At 37.1% G+C, this 19,491-nt stretch overlaps 4 protein-coding genes across 7 annotated transcripts; 2 read left to right on the top strand and 2 right to left on the bottom strand.

Moving 5' to 3' along the window:
• Window positions 1-342: 342 nt before the first annotated feature.
• Window positions 343-2,796, top strand: LOC143913330 (uncharacterized). Its single transcript, XM_077433044.1, has one exon. It carries the CDS (start codon window positions 1,194-1,196, stop codon window positions 2,454-2,456), a length of 1,263 nt encoding a protein of 420 aa, XP_077289170.1. The 5' UTR covers window positions 343-1,193; the 3' UTR covers window positions 2,457-2,796.
• On the bottom strand, window positions 2,679-7,440 carry LOC143913329 (TAF5-like RNA polymerase II p300/CBP-associated factor-associated factor 65 kDa subunit 5L). Of its 2 annotated transcripts, XM_077433043.1 has the most exons (13): window positions 7,389-7,440; window positions 7,187-7,230; window positions 6,891-7,048; window positions 6,427-6,816; window positions 6,195-6,339; window positions 5,416-5,494; window positions 5,154-5,292; window positions 4,888-5,076; window positions 4,651-4,812; window positions 4,420-4,567; window positions 4,159-4,327; window positions 3,606-3,846; window positions 2,679-3,535 (listed from the first exon to the last, which is right to left on the bottom strand). In XM_077433043.1, the coding sequence occupies exons 3-13, from the start codon at window positions 6,992-6,994 to the stop codon at window positions 3,412-3,414; spliced, it is 1,890 nt and encodes a 629-aa protein (XP_077289169.1). In that variant the 5' UTR covers window positions 6,995-7,048; window positions 7,187-7,230; window positions 7,389-7,440; the 3' UTR covers window positions 2,679-3,411. The 2 variants fall into 2 exon arrangements, with proteins under 2 accessions (XP_077289169.1, XP_077289168.1); XM_077433042.1 differs by lacking the exon at window positions 7,389-7,440 and having other exon boundaries at window positions 7,187-7,291.
• Window positions 7,441-9,614: 2,174 nt separating this feature from the next.
• Window positions 9,615-13,104, top strand: ATP6AP2 (ATPase H(+)-transporting accessory protein 2). The gene is made up of 9 exons (XM_077433046.1): window positions 9,615-9,749; window positions 9,803-10,337; window positions 10,740-10,867; window positions 10,966-11,064; window positions 11,138-11,284; window positions 11,370-11,510; window positions 11,594-11,723; window positions 11,799-11,938; window positions 12,013-13,104. Exons 2-9 carry the CDS (start codon window positions 10,268-10,270, stop codon window positions 12,199-12,201), a joined length of 1,044 nt encoding a protein of 347 aa, XP_077289172.1. The 5' UTR covers window positions 9,615-9,749; window positions 9,803-10,267; the 3' UTR covers window positions 12,202-13,104.
• stck (LIM zinc finger domain containing stck) lies at window positions 12,813-18,287 on the bottom strand. Of its 3 annotated transcripts, none has more exons than XM_077433047.1 (8): window positions 18,049-18,287; window positions 15,557-15,670; window positions 15,369-15,481; window positions 15,106-15,298; window positions 14,856-14,997; window positions 13,730-13,846; window positions 13,512-13,653; window positions 12,813-13,440 (listed from the first exon to the last, which is right to left on the bottom strand). In XM_077433047.1, exons 1-8 carry the CDS (start codon window positions 18,054-18,056, stop codon window positions 13,241-13,243), a joined length of 1,029 nt encoding a protein of 342 aa, XP_077289173.1. In that variant the 5' UTR covers window positions 18,057-18,287; the 3' UTR covers window positions 12,813-13,240. The 3 variants fall into 3 exon arrangements, with proteins under 3 accessions (XP_077289173.1, XP_077289174.1, XP_077289175.1); XM_077433048.1 differs by lacking the exon at window positions 18,049-18,287 and adding an exon at window positions 17,853-18,009; XM_077433049.1 differs by lacking the exon at window positions 18,049-18,287 and adding an exon at window positions 17,573-17,995.
• Between the last annotated feature and the right edge of the window lie 1,204 nt (window positions 18,288-19,491).

Below are 19,491 nucleotides of genomic sequence, written 5' to 3'. Positions count from 1 at the left end.
CGGAGAGCACATTACCGCGGTGCACAGATTACGATGCTCTGATTTAGACTGTAATATATCTTGCAACAATATAAAATAAACAATAGTAGTTGTACGGACGCCAGGGGTTCTCAATCGAGTAGCCACCCGATGTTGGTTTAGCTGCTCAGCGGTAAGCGTCGGCGTGGTTTTCCCCCAATGGTGCCTGCTGATCGTCGTCTGTGGTCTGGTCTCTGGTGATGGCTGCTCTGCTCTCTGTCTCCCTCTCTCGTACCGTGTGCGTATGTAAGCGTGATGTTGGGAGATGGGAAATGGTGGGAGATTGTATATAATGACAACAGGTCGTAAATCTGTTTTGTATGCAACTATATTTCAAGTAAAATGTACAGAGAGCAAGCAGGGGGTAAGAGGGGGAGTTCGTACACAATGGTAGCACGTGTGCTTGAGGTTATGCACCAAGCACGCGTGTCTGAGTTTTCTGCCTTCGGGACGAAGACAGACCAGGCTTCCTCAATACACCCCGGATGAATACTGGAGCTGGTCTCATAGTATATTCAAACATCACCAGTCTCGAACTGGTGATTCGGGATCGTGGAAACGCGCCACTTAGAAGCAGTGTTCAAGCGGCGATGGTTGGAGCAGGAATGTAGTGTCGGCCACACCAGTGTGGCCAGTACAAAAAACATCGGCCAGCTCGTGGGTCATAAGGCCATGAACGCCGACCATCAGACAATTGATCTGAACAGAAGTCTATCAATGAATGTATTTTTTCAAAACTAGTTCCATCTTCTTCATTGTTGTTAAAATGTAATGCTCACAATCTAAATGCCACGCTACAATCTAAAATACTTAACAGTTGGGATTTCCATCGGGAAATTCTGCTGTAAACTAGTCTTTATAAACATTGACACGGATTACATGACCCATGTTCAATGCTACCTGGAAAGGCTTGGCGGGTAGTATTCTTGCTTACTTTATACACGCTCAAAATACAAAGCCTATCGGCGTTTTTCAGGCCCATGGACTTGTTGGCAAAACGCAGATCAGCGCTGGTCAGCATTCAAAGGGTTAATTGATCGTCAATGGTCGTCGGGGCCCTCTGGATCTTGTATTATCGATTTGAAGAAGATGGTGCATGGCCGATATTTTGTATGTTTGGGGTATCGACTTGAAGTGACAGAACAGTTGACAGCGATTAGTTGGCGGGAAGCGTGATGTCCGTGGAGGCGCAGACACGGGTACAAGCGGAGGCGCGAGAGCGGCTGTTGGAGGGGCTGTCGGTGTCCAGCAGCTGGGCGGGGCGACGGGCGCTCTGCCCCCCGGCGGCGGCCGACCGTCTGCTGCCGGCGGCCAAGGAGGTGGCCGTGGCCGTGGCGGTGGCGGTGGCCGTGTACGCGAGCGGCGCCCGAGGGGGCCGGCTGGTGAGCGGCGTGTGGGCGGAGGGCGCCGCCCCCGAGCTGGACTCGCTCGCTTCCACGCACGTCTACTGCGTCGCCAACGCGGTGGACGCGCTTCAACGATCGCTCTCGGCTCATCGGATCATCGATGACGACGACGACTCGCCTCACCCCGCGCTCATCAAGTGCTCCGCCATCCGCGCCAGGACGCCCCAACAGCTGGCACTACTTCGAGGCGGATCGTATCCTAACATCCGACAAACCGCCGACAAACCTGCACTCGCCAACGGCACTTCGAAAACAGAATCTAAACAGATCGTCGACGATATCAAAAAAGTTGAAAATGCTCCCGTTAAAAACGCATCGTCGACCGTCACCACCAATGCGACAGCAAAATCGAAAAGTAATATTATCGCCGGATTATTTGCTAGACAGAAAACACATCCAAAACCGAAAAATTCTCCACCTTCCACATCTTCCGTCAAGATTGAACCTAAGATAGAACCGGAAACAATCAAAGTATTAAACGACGAGGTTAAAGAGCAAAGTAAACCCAACGTAAGTACACAGAGTAAAAAGAAAGCGAAGACGACTAACAAGAAACGTAAAAGAATCGCAACGATCGAAAGTGACGACTCGGACGATTCGCGCCCCGATGATATCTTTGAAAAGGAACCCGAAGAATTACCACCGGTGATGGATTTTAATGAAGAAGATGAAATACCGCCGACTCCCGAAGCTCCGAAACGCAAACACTCTCCGGAAAAACATTCCCAGAAACGAAAAAGAGACAAAACATATATGGGCGAAGATGGATACTTTCACACTATTAAAAACGTCATGTGCTCAGACGACGAAAATGTCGATGACCAGAAAGAAAACAGTCAAAATGTTAACAAATGCGACGAGATTCCAAATACACCCGAAAGTGATAATAAATTAAATTTGAAAAATGAGAATAAAACTGTCGATGTGATCAAAACCAAAAGCAAATCAAAGTCAAAACTCGAAACTAAAAAGTCATCACCACCCGGAAAAGGGAAACAATCAAATATCACAAACTTTTTTAAGAAAAAGTAATATATCGCATTAATGTTATTTATTAATTGCCACAAACCGATGCCTAAATCTACACTCGATTCCAACCTTATTTATCAAATGTTCGTTTTGTAATTTGGTTAATATTTTTGGAGAAACTCATTTTCCATGTATGCTCATTTGCAACTAATAAATAGATAATGTATTATGTTTTTGTTCATTAAAATAGGATAATACTATAAATTTCAAATTAAAATGCGGAAATAAATATAAATTTTTTTATTTTCAAGTGTATTTTTTGTTGTTTTAAGGTAATTTTATAACAATCATCACACAATTCATTAAAATAAAACCGCAATACTTACGCTAGTTGCATATTTTACACTTTACAAATAGATACATTGTACTAGTCTGCAAAAATTAAGCTACCCCTATAACTCATCACCTTATACAATATCACAGACCATATATTATTTAAAAAAATTAAATCAAATATTTATTACACTTATAAAAGTCAATTGTATTTTATCTTCACCAAAAATAGAGTATTTAGAGTTAATAAATTACAATCAATGAATAATAAATATCTTGATTACTAACTGTCATTCACATATGATGGAGATTTTTTTTTTTCTCCATAGTTCTAGGAAGTAAAATTATACCTCAGTATGATTAAAATACAATATTTCTGGACAATTTACATACTAATATAACTGTTTTGCATTTGGAAGATGTTGGTTTATCAACGTGCAATATGAAATAACCATAAAAAGATAATTCGCACGTTTGGCGTGCTTTTGTAATTTTACAGGATTTCCGAGTTTCTAAAATGAGAGTTGACATAAAAATAAAGAACAAGCAGCTATAGTAATTTTAAACAAAGGATATCACATGCACAAAAAATAAATGAAAATATATTTTGTTTTATAAAAACAAATATTTTTCATATCACGAAAAATAACCTATGAGACGATTGAATTATTCGAAAACGCCGAGCTCAATGATCTTTGATAACTTTAGCTCCGACTGCGACCACCCAGTCTGGACAATATCGAGACATTACCACATATGAACATTTACAATTATACACTGTTGGAGACGCTTCATGGCTAGATCCACTCCTAAAACAGAAATTAATATCCATAACCTTCCATAATTTTAAAATAAAACAACGAATCGAAAAAATCTCACTTGTATTTATAAAAATTGGAATCCCAAAGTCTAACTGTGGCATCCATGCTCGTTGAAGTCAAAACACCAACATCCCCAGTGTTTTTCAGGCCATTGGTGCTACATTCCCTGTTAGAATTAAATGGCATATCATCACTCAACGATGACCATTCCAGATCTGTGATTGTATTTTGATGTCCTTTCAAATCGTGCAGACAAGCTCCGCTCGCAATGTCCCAGATTTTTATTCGTTTGTCTTCTCCTTTAGTACAAATTTTGAATTATTAGTTACTAAATAACAAGATTCGATTCAATAATTAACATTTAATATAATCATAAGCCCTTTCCAAAATAGCTTAACCCCATTAGTATCCTAAAACTGATATAGTCTTTCAAAGAATCGCAAAAACTACCCCCGAATTGATATATTTAGATTTCTCAAATTGACATTCATTAAAAATAAAATTTAGTGTTGTTTTGGAAACTTATAATATATACATAGGAAAGTCATTTGATAAAATAAGTTTCATCTAACCTATTGAAAATTCGTACGGTACTAAAAAGGTTCCTTTACCTGCACTTGCTATGAGTTTTCCATTAGGACTAAATGCTAAACTGTGGACAGATCCCCGATGTCCTGGAAATAGTCTAACTTGTTGGCCTGTGGACACACACCACAATCTGACAGTTTTGTCGGCACTACCCGTAGCTATGTAATTACCATTTGGATGAAAACTGAGTGTCTGTAAATAAAAACATAAAGTAAAAAATTGATAGATTTTGTGACAAACAAGTTACATAAATAAATGTTAAAAATTATAAGAAAAAAAAATACATTGATATCTAAGTTGTGACCGGCGAATATTCGTAGAGGAAATGTCCTATCTAGTGACCAAAGTTTTGCTGTTCGATCGTATGAACCCGATGCCATGTATACTCCATGTTTTGCCACATCCAAACACCACACTGGATAATTATGTCCTCTGAAAAGCAATTTTTATGTTTTACAATAAAAACTGGTATCTTAAAAACGTTTATATACCAACACATTGTTTATAAGCAGTACCTGTAAATAGCAGCACAACTTTTATCAGACATTCTCCACGCTCTAATACTGGTGTCCTGCGAACACGATACAAGAACTCCACATTTATCGGCTGTTTCTATCAACTTTAAAGCTTGTACGGGTCCACTATGGCCGCGTAAACATATTCCAGCAGAAGGATCACTAAAACATAAAATGCCATTAGGAAACCAAATTTTGTTGAAATTATAAAAAACATGCATTTTACACGATACATACAAATCTATTTCTTCGACTGGCTCCTCATCTTGTTCTAAGTTACAAGCTAGACTCACTCGAGATATGTTACTATTCACATTTGTTTGTTCGTCCATTATATTTCCTTCGATTCCCCACATTCTGATTTCAGAATTTGAGAGTCCACATATTAGCTTTTTACATTCACTGTCGATGGTGGCACATATTGTACTGAAATTATAAATTGTCATTATTAAATTGTTACAACGGAAATAAATTTAATTTAAAAACATTGACACTATACACACTTTGATTCCCAAGTTGAAATAGTGTATAACTTTAACGGAGGCACAATTTCTCTTACAGATCGAATGGCCTCTTGGAGTTCTCTAAGTTCGTTTTCATTTTCTACAAAATCACTATGTCCATTACATATTCTACTGCTGTCTGTAAGTACAGTAATTTTTAAAAACCAGTGGTAATCAAGGATTAACATTTTGTCTGTTTAGCATTGAATTATGCATTTCATAAAAATTATTTATAAATTCAAAATGTATAATTAAAAAATACCTCCTGTATCGGAATTATTAAGAATATCGTTTAGCGAATCGTGCTCATCTTCTTCGATAGAATCTTGAGGATTTTGAGACTAGAAAAATATAAAAATTGGAAAAAAAAAATGAAAATGTTCGGATTGTATATTTCTTTTACTTCTATATTTCAAAATAAATTTAACTCTTTGCACTCGAATGCCGCCATAGCAGCGGCATTGAGGTTTTCCGTATTACTCAAATGCTGTTCAAGCATATTACGTTAGTGTCGTCATCTATACTTTCATTAGTTACTCTAAATCATTGAATTTCCATTATATATTGATAACAAAGATAGTTTTAGCATGAATGCATAATAATAAATTAGTAATTTGTATAAGTATAAAACGTGTTATCACGTAAGTGCAATGTTGCAACATTTATGAGTCATAAAATTTGAAATTTGAGTCTACTCTCCATCAATACACAGTGTTACAGGCATCAGGTTGCTTGTTTTGTGTTTTGAACGCTCTACTGGCAAGAAATTGTCATTATTTCAAGCAGACACTAAACTTATCAAATTACGTGTGTTCTTTGGAAATATTTTCTACATTGATAAATTATTTAAAATAAAAAAAATAATTTTTATGGCTATTCTATTAACCATTTGTATGTGTTTTCGTCAATAAAATTAAAAGTACTTTTTTTTTTTACTTAAAAACATTTAAACAAATAAAAAATTACTGAAGCACGTTTCGAGTTGACGGTATTAACACCTAAAAAATCTTCAGGTGCAAAAGGTTAACTTTAAAAAAATACCTCTTCAATAGGATCTTTGTTGTTCAAGTCAAAATGAAACCAGGTTTGCAAAACTTGAATCAGTATAACATGACTATGTTTAGCTAAATATTTCTTTAAACAGGTAATCGCTTCCAGGGTCATTTGAAGTTCATATTTACACGATCTAAAAAAGAGGTTGAAAATCTTAAATGAAAGAACTTGGTAAAAAATTAGTGAAACTAATAAAAGGTTGTAATAAATCAATAATTGCCTGAATGCGGCTATAGACGGTCTCAATTCTATATCTTGCAACGAGGAAACAGAACTCAATTCATCTAATATTTGATACACAAAATCTTTTTCTGGGATATCACTATCTATGGTACCGTTTTGTAACGAATGAAACAATTGTTCCAAACTGTTAGGCCTGTATAAAGACGAAGGTAAATTTCCATCGTTGGTAGGATGATTGTAGCACATGGAAGAGGAGAAATCTTTTTGCGGCAAGCTGGTTGAGTGTCTTTTCAAAAACATTTGAGCGACATTAACGTGTCCTCCCCGCAACATTTCCAAATACATGTGACACAAGAGAGGACATAACAAATTCGACAATTCGTTTTGAATACTTTCCGGTTCAATACTTTTTATGTAGGTAACTAATCTGTAATAAGAAACCAGAGGAATTAAATTAAGGAAATCAAGAAAAAAAAATTAAATGACCTTGAGATATTTTACTTAGTGAATTGCTGTTCACACTGCACGGGGTCATTGTTGATGCATGAAAATAATATCGAGTTCGAGCGTCCAGCCTCTCCGTCGACGATGGCGGATACCGCCATCTGTTCAGCACTCAAACATGTTGCGGCGTCGGAATTCGTGTACGAATCACAATCCTGAAGAAAAAACATAACGAATGTTATTGAAGATATGATCGTGGACGCAAATATCATATGATGTATTGTATTGCTATCTGGTTTTTTTTTTTTTGATATTGAAGAGGTTATGTTTAGCATAGGAAAATGTGTAGATACCGTGTAGTTGCGGCGTTCCAAGTACGAGAGCACGGCGGCGCGAACTACGTCGGCTCGGGAGCGCCTCATGCGGCGTCCGGCGCCTCCACCCCCACCCCCACCCCCGCCCCCGCTCCCGCCTCCGCACCCGCTCGCGCCCCCTGCGCCGCCGCCCCCGCCTGCGCCCCCTCCACCGCCTCCGCCCCCGCCGCCCCCCGCCGGCCCCGACATGCCGCGCCCAAACGTCAAACTAGACACTAGACAGCTCGCTATCTAAACAACACTCATCACCGCCATGCTCTTTTGTTTTATTTTCATAGCGTAAGCACTGATAAACTTCATTCTCTAGATTTAACGCTATATTTCATTTTTTCAATAGGGAAACACGTTAGCCATCGGCCATGCTAAGGTCATTGATTGTTTGGATTTTAGAATTATAAAAAACGAACCCCGTAAAATATAATGGTAAACGGATTATTTCACAAAAAGCGATCTCGCGCAAGTCACTAAAATTTCGATTACAGAACGGTAATTGGATTATTAGTCACATTGCGGTGGTCACAAAGACAACTTTTGCCATTAAAATCGCGAATACCTAATATTTGGCACTCAAGTTCTCGTTAGTATGATAGCTATTGTTAGTATGATGGACTTTTCGGCTGCCAGATGTTCCGCTATAGATATTTTAGTGACTTTGTGACCAGTAATCACCGAACCCACGGAACATCTGGCACTCAAGTTTTCGTTAGTATAATATTTCGCGAGTTTTTGAGTGCCAGATGTTCCGTGATCGAAATTTTAGTGAGTTGCGCGAGATCACTGTTTGCAGAATAATCACTGAATCAAAATAATATTTAAAACATTTAGCATTGCACTTGATATAATATTATTTTTTTAAGTTTGTTAAACAAGGACTCACTGCATATAAACGTGTGATGTATGTCGTTTCATTATTAATGATGCCCGCATAAACATTAGATTTGTGTCATTAAAGATTTTCTTTAAAAAAATAAAATTTTAGGAGGGAGAGATTTACATTTACAAGCTTTTACCTACACCTATCATTATTACTATTCACACTAGATCACACAAGCATACTTCAATCAATTTTCAAAACACAAGTTTTTTTTTATAACTTGCTAATATTTTCGTTTAACACTCACTACTTCGAGTGTAAAATAACTTGAGTCAGATATTCGATAAGATTATTGGAAATCTGTGAGTCGTTTGCTCGAACTTTAATATAAAATTCTCAATATTTCATTAGTACAATAAAAACCAAGCTAAATTGGAAACCATATGAAGCGAATTTAACAAGGAAATAGTTAAAATTGGTCGCCCATGGTTGTGAGTCTGGGAGATTGGATTTTAACTTATTTATTTATGATTGGGGGGAGGGGGAGAGTATGAAAAAAAATAATCCTGGATACGGCTGTAGGAATCTCGTCATCGTCATCGTCATCGAAACATTCGAGCATATTCCACAACAACAAACCACATTCCTCGCAGAACTCGCACACGTAAACAACACGTGCACTTCTTGGAATCAATCGCCAAACGTTCTAGTAAGTTCCACCCCTACAAGTCGAGTGGAACAAAACCAGTCGAAGCACACCTGCAGCCATTAAACCAAAATCGAGCGGAACACCCCTACCAGTCGAGCGGAACTACACCGGTCGAAGAACACCTGCAGCCATTGAACTACATCGAGCGGAACGGTGCCAATCGTTCTAGCAGGTTCCACCCTAATCGACAAAAACACATTCTTCGCACACGCATAAACACCAGCTGCAACGAGTCACGTGATGCCCAAAAACAATATAAAAGGAGGTCCACTCCAAACAACTTCAGTCTAAATCCATCATCCGCCCACAAATCACATATGCGAGCCCCGTCTGGGCTCACACAGCCATCTCCAACAAATCAATACTCAAATTACAGACTGTCCAAAACAAATTCTTGCGTGCCGCGGGAAACTATGACTGGTACACAAGAAACACTATTATTCACAGCGACCTAAACACTGACTACCTTGACAAACACGTACACAAACTTGCCGTGAACTACTTCAAGTCTCTCGGCAAGATAGACAACCCCCTGATCAACTCCCTCAGTGAGACCAAACTCACGTTTAATCAAAGGCCCATCGACATTTTGAAGACGGGCATAGGCTAAAACTAGCATTCAGTTAAATTAAACAAATCACCACCGAACGGTCCCAAACCAGCTAACCACCCACTAACACACTAACCCCGACAATATCCCACAGATGATGCACTAATTTTGCTTAGTGTTCTAGCCTGACAAACGATCAACAAGCGAGCAGCCGCCAGCCCGCACTACAATATCAACGAGAGATCGATCTTATATAAAACGTTCGATAGATAGGTCAAGGGAGTGTCACTACCCGAGAAAACTATCGTTAAAATGTAGCCACAAAGACAACTTCAGTCGACCCATAGCAGCAAGCGTCGACACACAGCAGCAGACCAGTCGACCCACAGCAACAAGCGCCGACACACAGCAGCGGACCAGCCGAACGAGCCAGCAACACACTGCCATATCCAGAGACCTTCTGAACATAGCCGAATGCCGAGCCAGCAACACACTGCCATATCCAGAGACATCTGAACATAGCCAGATCCAGAGCAACGACACATTGCAGATCCAGCGGCCCGCACGACACCAAGTCAGCAGCCAATAGCCGCTCCAAGAAAACTTCCCCAAATATTCTAATACACTTGTACAATATTTAGGCAAACAATAAAACAACTTAAAACAAGCACAACAGTGTTTCGTTAGGCTGGGATACGGTCAACACTTCCTACCCCGCCTACACGGCCAACTCATTAATAGTAAACTGATTGCTAAAAGGTAAGCGAAATGTTTAAAATTGTAATTGAAATGCACGACATTGAATATTGTGTAGTGGGTAGTGTTGGTAGAGTGTAGAGTGTGCGATTGGTAACGTGCGTCAGTGGCAGAGCCGTCAGGTGAGCCTCGGATCACGTGAAATATTCAGCTGGGGCGTCTGCTCGCGTTCGGATCGATCGTGCTCGAGCTCGTGCCGCGTCTCTTCGCATCTCCAAACCTTCGCTCGAGATGGCCAGCTTTCGCTCGAAATGGAGCCAGTTGCTGCACCTATTGGTGGCTCTCTCGCTCGCCAACGATGGTGACTATTCCTTATTCACCATATTTTATCTACACATCTTCACTCTAATCATATGCATTTATCACTTGATATATTGGTTCTAGTTCCGTTTAAATATATCATAGTGATTCCCAGTATCGTTCCTACTTTCAATCCCAGTTATTGATTTTTTCCTAGTCATATATATATATGTATGTTTGTACATAATTATTAATGCACTCAAGCAATTGCACTATTGAAAAATAATTATGCTTTTTTTATTTATTTATAAAATATAATAAATGAAATAAAATATTATAGTCCGTGTTAATTGTACATCTATATAAATTAAATACTAATTCTGAATAATAATAAATGGCGTTAATTTGAATTGTGTTTCTTCTATTTTATCAAATCACTTATTGTTTTAAATTTTAATTTTAGTCATAGGCACCGGTGAGTTGTTTGTATTGCATAGTCCGAAATCTTTGAAGTTCACTGGACATGAATTATTACATGAAAGTCTAGTGAAAGAAGTTTATTCAGCTGCTCTCGGTTTCTCTATCGAACATGTAAGTTAGTTTGGATCTTTAAATTGACATTGTACAAAACAAATATATATATATATTCGAAACTCATCATATAATTATAATTTATTTTCAAATTTCAGGGTCCCGGTTGGTCTGGTTTAATGATTAATGATCCTTTCGGTTCACCTGAAGCCGTCGTTGAAATATTTGTCGATGGAATATCTTCGATTGGTTCTAAGGTGATTTTAATCTTTGTTTTGTTATAAGAAATAGATTTAACAACATATTAAAACAACGTAAATTATTTCATAGGGCCATTTGAAGGGTCACAAATATCCGCTGATCACAGATTACAATGAATTCAACACTTGGGAATCTCTTCACCGCAGAATAACTCAAAGGTTCCCTGAAAGTGGTAACAAATTAGTGAATATAAATCTCTCCGAAGGTCTCGGTGCTGTAAGTGATACAAAATCTGACATGCTGCATACAATTTTGTATATTGTATGAATTTTTGGATTATTCTTTTTCTTTTTTCTTAAAGGTTAACGAATATAAGAATATTTTCGGCGAAGTTAAAGCTAAAGTTGGAAAATTATCGTTGAACGCTTTGAAGCCGAAAGTGAATGAAGAAGACTACCAATTTTTGCAAGATTTGGAATTATTGAAAGCAATCACAGAAAAGGTTTTTTTTATTGAATATTAATGCATGTATTTTTTAAATTATAGTTATTATTTACATATTTTTAATTAAATTCTAATTTTAAGGTGGCATCGGGTGCAATAGTTCCTGACAACAAAGTTGACTTCTTTTACATTACCGTTCCATCTTTGCATCCCTTGTCTGATCTCCATGGTGCTGAATCGGCGGCTACCAAAGAAGCTAAAATATTGCTGAGTACGATATATTGATTTACATGTAAGGTTTTTTTATTTTTTTGAAGTCAATTTTTATATAATTTATATTTTATAGGTGATGCTGTGTCTCAATTGTCGCAAGCATTTTCTGATGCTTACGATGGAAATGTTTTGGTAACACTTGTGGTTAGCGATTCATCTCATACTCGACGCACTAGAAGTCTGCTTCAAACCACTGGCGGAACAGCTGGCGATGTAAGAATTTTTAATAGAACCTTTTTGATTAGAAAATAATTCAAAACTATAACGTTGCATTCTTATTGTTTCAGATTGACAAATTAAACATTGCTAAAGTTTACTCAGCTCAGTTTCCAGTCATCTTCAATATAATATTCTGGTTTTCCATTGTATTAATTCTTACACTGATTGCTGTAACTTACACAATTGCAGATATGGATCCTGGAAGGGATTCAATCATATACCGTATGACTAGCAATCGTATGAAGAAAGAAAATTAATTTATTTGAATATCAAAATACAGTATTTATAAAATTTATGTGGAAAAGTAATTAGTCAAACGTTGTTAACTGTAAATATGTTGTATCAAAATATAAATCACAATTGTTCTATATTACCGTTAAATCGTTTTTATTTGTGTTTTCAACGTGAGAACGTTACGTAAAGTATTCCTGTTTCATGAAAATAAGTTAAATTATTTATTGAACAAATGTTTCATATAATTATAAGACCAATATAATTTTTGGTAAGCTTGTTGTAATTGTAGTCTTCATTAAATTGACTTTGCAAATGTGCTCTTGCACTTTTAGTACTTAACATACATAGGTGTGATTTACATCATCACGTCATATTATAGAAAATACATACTCATAACCATAAAGTTCAGTTCATTCAGTCCTAAATAATTTTCACATGATGTGCAGTTTTGTATTATTTGGATGTTTCATTAAAAGCGCGATGTGTACATAATATTTTGATGAAGTACATTCCTCTGTTGTATATAATGTGTTACATTTATTTCAACACCTTTAGATATGTTAAATTTTAATTTTACGAATGTATTTAATATGTATTAGTATAAATTTTAAATTGAAATTATTAAAATACTTTTAACAAAAATACATTTATTTGTTATTCGTGACACTTACATGTATGTATATGCATTACACTTTTTTTTTGTACATATGGCAGTGTATATTATAGTATTATATAGTTAAAGATAAATATTATAGCACATTATGTCAAAACATTAATAAACAATTAAAACAAAATACATCAACATGGCATATTTATAATTTATCCAAGTTTGTTAATAACTAACTATAATAGATTATTTTTCTTTCATAAAAATTCAAAAATAAGTCATTAAAACCTTGTATTGCTAAGGCACATTAGTTTGCATTAAAAAAAATAACATAAAAAAAATTAGTGGCAAATTATTTTATAAAATACAAAAAATAGAATATTATACAGATCTTCAACGCTAAGATTCATGTTCTGTTTTATATTCATTGGTTTTCAACTCTGACCAAAGAATTCTTAAGAGACTGACTTCTTTGGTGTATTTTCGTGGGCACGTCGGAGTCGACGTCTCAACTCATTCGGAAACCGTTCATAGCATCTTTTACACACGGGCTTCTCATCGCACTCGTAAAACTTGGTCTTCAAATTGAGCTTGTTATCGCAAATGGTACAAGCAAAGTGATGGACGCACCACGCTTTGTTCAAAGCAGTAAAAACTAAAATGAAACGAGTCCCATTATAGAAATGTACACATAAAATATAATAAAGTCTTCATATCGATGCTCACCATCTCCGACGATTACTTGATTGCACACGAAGCACAAATTTCCGAATAAAAGATGATAGTGAGTTTCACAATACGCCAAACCTTTCTTCTCATAATGACGATGACCATGGAAAGGCTTCTCGCATTTAGCACACACAAAGTGCTATAATATAAAAGTAAATAAACAAATGAAATATTTTTAATGTGTGATAAATATTATTGTAAAAAGCTTATACAACCTCAACATGCCAATGCTTTCCGAGAGCTGTCACCACACGCTCTTCGATAGGACGCCTGCAGGCTCCACAAATGGGAATACCCATTTTATCATGACAACGAAGGCAATACAATTCATTCTATGTAGATAATAAAATATATTTAGTTATAAAACAATGAACACAAATATATCTTTAAACCCTTTGAATGCTGACGTCTTTTCTGTTGAAAGCCCGCCACACTGAAAATTTCGCCAACATTAGAATTCTTAAGGAATCCAATAGAAAGCCGGTATAAAAATTGAAACTAATCCAAACAAACTCTAGATAAATACCGTCGAGGATTTCGAGTTTTGTAAAGGTGTGTTTAGACTCTCTAACAATATGAAATGAACAAAAGAAGTCTATTAATGAATGTATTTTTCCAAAACTAGTTCCATCTTCTTCATTGTTGTTAAAATGTAATGCTCACAATCTAAATGCCAAGCCACAATCTAAAATAATCAGCAGTTAGGGGTTTCCAACGAGAAATTCTGCTATGGTTATTAATTCAGAAATTCCCGTGTAAGCCCAGAGAAATTTATTCGAAAAAGCCCAAAATAAATGTATTCGAAAGCGCCCTTTCGAATACATTTATTGTTTCAATAACACGCGTACCGTTTCCAAAACTACGCAATATTGTACGCGTATGCGTATGCCATTATCGAATACCGACGCTTTCATGAAAACTTTCATATACGATGTTAATTGAATAATTTGTTACTTAAATAATCAATTTACTTATAAAAATGCATTCCATGTTGTTTATTGTGTCCTTTTGAATGCATCGTGCAATTTTTAACGATGCACTTGCCCAGAGAAGTTTTTATCGGACATACATAAGTCGACCACCAAGTATCAAATACGACTGATGCTAATATTATTTAGGAATGTCTGTGGACAATCGTCACTTGCTAACAATATAACGCCTAAAGCTTCTAGTATTATAAAATTTCTCCATGTCTTTATAAACATCGACACGGTTTAAACGACCTACGTTCAATACATACTCAAAAAACCAAGCCTATCGGCGTATTTCAAGCTCATGGACTTGTTGGTAAAACGCCGATCAACGTTGGTCAGCATTCAAAGGGTTAAGTAATATCTATACCATGTCGTTGGAAGCATATCCAGCCCTGCTCTTCACTTCTCTAGCAGTATGATCCAATTCGACATTACAAGTAGTACAGGTGAAGTGATAACCATGGTAGACTTCACCGCGGAAACGTAGAGGCTCTCCGTCGATAATTCCACTACAATTGAAATAGATATTTGATTAATTTTGAAGTATGTAGATATACATATTTTAGCTTGTGCACAAAATATGAAATAAATAGTGTTTTGACGTGGATTGAACATACTGGCACTTGTGGCACATGTACGTGTTGAGTTGTGCAGCCCTTGCACGAGCGTTGCAAGTGTGACACAGAGCACGGCCGAGATAGCGTACAAATCCAGCATCGGCAAGGAGTGTTCCGCAGTCGGCACAACCGAAGCAGTCGGCGTGCCAGCTGGCTCCCATGGCTTTGATCACACGTCCGATGACAAATTCTCCTAAAGTTAAAAACAATATGATATATTTTTTGATAAATGTGAGTGTATAACAATACATTAGTATCCGTACCGCATTTTCCACAGCATGGAGCAAATAGGACTTGAAAGTCGTGTTCGCAATATTTGCGGCCTTCAAATTCGTAGAATATTCCGTCTTGGAACACTCGGAAGCATTGCGCACAACTAGAATGTATTTAAAAAGAGAACATTTATCGAAACTGTAAAAAAATGAGTTATTTAGTTGATTGTAGACTTAACACAAAGCATTGAGTGTGCCACAATTCTCCATTAGTGTTGACGATTTTTTCACTCGGCTCGAAGCCCTCCTCGCATCTCTTGCAAAACATGTTTTCGAGCGACATATCGAATATTCTGTAATCAAGATATTTTAAACATTAAAATAAATTATCTCAATGATAATACAACTATTAGTAATTTAATAATAAGTTTTTGTTCATCACTAGGAGTCTTCATTTGAATAGTTGAAATGAACAAATGGCAGCTAGTGGCTTTATATGAACCACCTCAAAAAATAACTCTCAATTTGATAATTATGTACCTATATATCATACCTAACTAAAAACATTGTCAGATTTTGTAATCATAAGTATGTATGTATGTACATTATTGCAAACTTTATATGAAAGCCCATTAAGTCATACATTAATAAGGTTGCCAAGTCTATGGTGGAGTCTCCGGGTTCCAGCTAGTCGTATCCAGGCTTCGGTTTTGAGTGTTATTTCCCCGGGTGCGGAGTAAATCCCCCACAAAATTATAATAAATAAAATTGAATATCAGAAATTCATAACTTGTATGCAAAGCGTATGAAGAACTAAGCTGGCGCATATCTCGTGTACGAAATGTTTGGCGATAATTTATGTACAAAAATTTGTTACTGAAGTGAAGAAGGTATACATTAGGCTATTGATTTCTCGGTAAAACTTTATAATTTTGAAAACAGCTTATTCAAATATTTTTCAAAAACTTGTCTTCAGAACGAAAATTTGGAATGAAAAGATTTTTTAGATGCTGCAGAATACCTAAATGTAGAATTAGATGCTGGTGATATTATTAGATGTATGATGATATCTGCCTTCTTAACCCTTTGCCCGCGGCAATAAATATAGCGAAAAAGCCCTGTACACGGCACCTTTTTCGCAAATTTGGCAATCGAGTTTTCGACCTTAAATACAGATTTTAATATTTACTCAAGTAAGCAGATATGTTAATTAACACACAAGTATTATTTTAAACAATAAAATACATAATATATCTCGTAGTTTTGGCTTAATTGTCAAATAATCATTCTTCATACAATTGAGATGCATCGTCACCATTGTTCAACAGACGTGACGTCACATAAACGAGGTTTCAGTATAGTTCCACAAAAAACTAATTTTGACTGGTATATATGCATTTTAAGCAAATTGAATAGATGGCTTTCGACTCTCAGTAATATATTCAACCAATTTTGAACCTTAAAACAGTTGAAATAGGCGCATATAAGGCTCAAAATCCCGTGCAAAGTTCAGAAATTATATGGAAGACAGCCGCGCAAAGCTTCCATAGAAGACGGCCGCGGGCAAACGGTTAAAAATATCATTCCTTGAATCAAATCGTTCGATTTGTCTGCCGATAAAAAATGGATAAAAATATTCTCCTCTAATGTTTACACCAAACATTATCGTTTTTTATAATTCCGAATTGGAATTTTTTATTAATTATAATTTATATGAATAAAATATACACATGGGTCCGAGGTGGCAACCCTATACATCAAACACATACAAAAACCTACAAATTGCACTATTATTACTGATATTGATAAAGATTATTCCTGTATGGATGTGCTATGATTGAAAGTGGTGGCAATTGAACAGTCAATGTTCAAAAGTTTGTTTTTTTGATTCGGCAATTTTAAGTGAAATCTTATAGTAATGATGAGAATCAACAGATTGCAACTTGATAACCCCAGTATAAATATAATAATTGATATTATTTAGTAAGAATAGTTAGGACATTTTATCAATATTAGTTTGTCATTCCACAATAATGGGGAAGATTTTCAAACAAAATAAATAACTAATATTTCGAAACGGTACTAAAATTCCTTTTAATATAAATAAATTATGTCAAACGGGCTTCGCGACAACTTCTATAAATAGTAATGACCACGCCCTAAAAACGGCACTTTGCCCTGAAATTGCTAAGGAAAACAAAATTTTGGAGTGGTTATAAATTGTAATTTTATAAACATAAACGAGTCCAACAAACCAGATGTTTTTTATTAGAGCGTTCTCAAAAGATTTGACAGCCTGATTCGCGTGGGTCCTGGCGAATTGTGTACTTGCAAGTGGTGCTAAGAATGGCGAATTATAACCAAAAGGACATTTTTTGTGGAACCGCAACTTCCGGAGCGATCAAGAATGACGTAATTAGCAGCACACGGTCAACAACTACCGCGTACTCCAGACACTCCCTAAATGTCAACGGAACGTGTCCCGTGTAAGAGGGCTGCCAACCCTTCGAAACACTAATGTCAAATAATTAATACCTTATTTGGCCGTAAACGCGCTTCAAAATTACTAATTAATGAACAGATGTGCGTGGGAAGTCGAAATGACGCTCTCTTACTGCACAAATTCAGGGAAACACGGTTGCCACACCCATTTCAATAAACAGCAGCAGTGAGTGAGTGATAAGCGGTGAGTGATAAGGAGAGGGTAGAGGGATGAGAACTTGTTACTCACCCCGGCATTTTGAGATTCGAATGTGATTTCGCGCTGGAGAATGCAGACGAGTTGATGGGCAGGGGCGCAGGCGGGCGTGTCGGGCTACGCCCACGTGCCCCGTTACCACTACGCAACACGCATCAACTTAAAAATTTCGACTCCTTCGGTTTAATAACAATAATTAAAGCTGAAAGCTCAGTTTAGTTAAATTTAAAACCTCGCTAAACACATAAATAAACTAAGCACACTGCCGATTTAATTATTTATATTTTATATTTTCTCGACGAGAATTAAACTAGTCAATTGAATTAAATCAACATTTTTACTAGGACCATAAAGTCGGAATCATTATTTTTTGGTTTGAGTCGGAGTCATTAGAGTCATTAAGATCAAGAGTCATTAAGTCATTGAACTATTGTAATTCCGATTTAACGTAGAAATCGCATGTTTTTTTTATTTTTGATAATGTACATGAATATTAAATTTCTGACTGTAAGAGTGATTCGCCAGTATCCAATTTATGGAAATTTGTGATACATTCCATCTGTACAGACTCCAGGGATGTTCAACTCGAGAGCACCCCCGAAGTCGGTTTTCTGAGATAGCTAGTGGTAAGCTTGGGCGGGACTGGTTTCCTCACGGTGCCTTCCTTCGTCGTCGGTGGTCTGGTCTCTGCTGATGTCGGCTGCTCTGCTATGTCCCTTTCTCCTTCGTAATGTGCGTGGGATGCGTGATGTGGAAAAAGGGAGGAAATTGTATAATAATAAAAACAGGTTGTAATTCTGTTTGTATGGTGACTGTATTTTATATATGTATAAATACAGAGAATAAGCAGGGGGGGGGGGGAGTCCGTCGTGAAATTAGCGCGCACGTGTTCGAGAGGTTATGATAACCTCACTCCTCACGTGACTACGTGATCTGACTTCGACGAAGAAAGACCAGGATTTCCTCACTTCTCACCGGACGTATACTGAAGCTGTACTTCCAGTATCGTCTGCCGATCCAGGCTGAGCTGATCGGGACTCGGTGGTGGGAACAAACTCGGTAGCGAACAGAGATGTTCACTCGACCGAAGCGGAAAACGAATAGAAGGCGGGGACGCGCGCTCGGCGCCGATCTCCCTCCAAAACGGCTCCTTTGGTCGTAACGCCACGAAAGCTGACCATGAAGACTTGGTCGGAACACCATCTCTGCCTTTTCCTCGCGTTTGGGTCAAATTGAGGCGAGACTGATGATTGATAAATCCGTTACACCAAATGCATATTTGATGGATGGAATTTTCGGGTGCCAGATGTTCCGTGGTCAAAATTTTAGTGACGTCTGTGAGATTCGGAACCGTTGATATTGTATCATGGGAACATGAGAGAGAGTATTCACTGTTTAAATGCATTCGTTGGTGAACAATAGAGACCCCGGACTAGGCTAACGGGACTCAGTAAGTGCCCGAACAAAGGATACGCT

The sequence above is a fragment of the Arctopsyche grandis genome, chromosome 6, assembly GCF_051622035.1.
Source record: "Arctopsyche grandis isolate Sample6627 chromosome 6, ASM5162203v2, whole genome shotgun sequence".
In the NCBI taxonomy this organism is placed as follows: domain Eukaryota; kingdom Metazoa; phylum Arthropoda; class Insecta; order Trichoptera; family Hydropsychidae; genus Arctopsyche; species Arctopsyche grandis.
The sequence above is the reverse complement of the archived record's forward strand: the minus strand, read 5'-3'. Positions and strand labels throughout refer to the sequence as shown.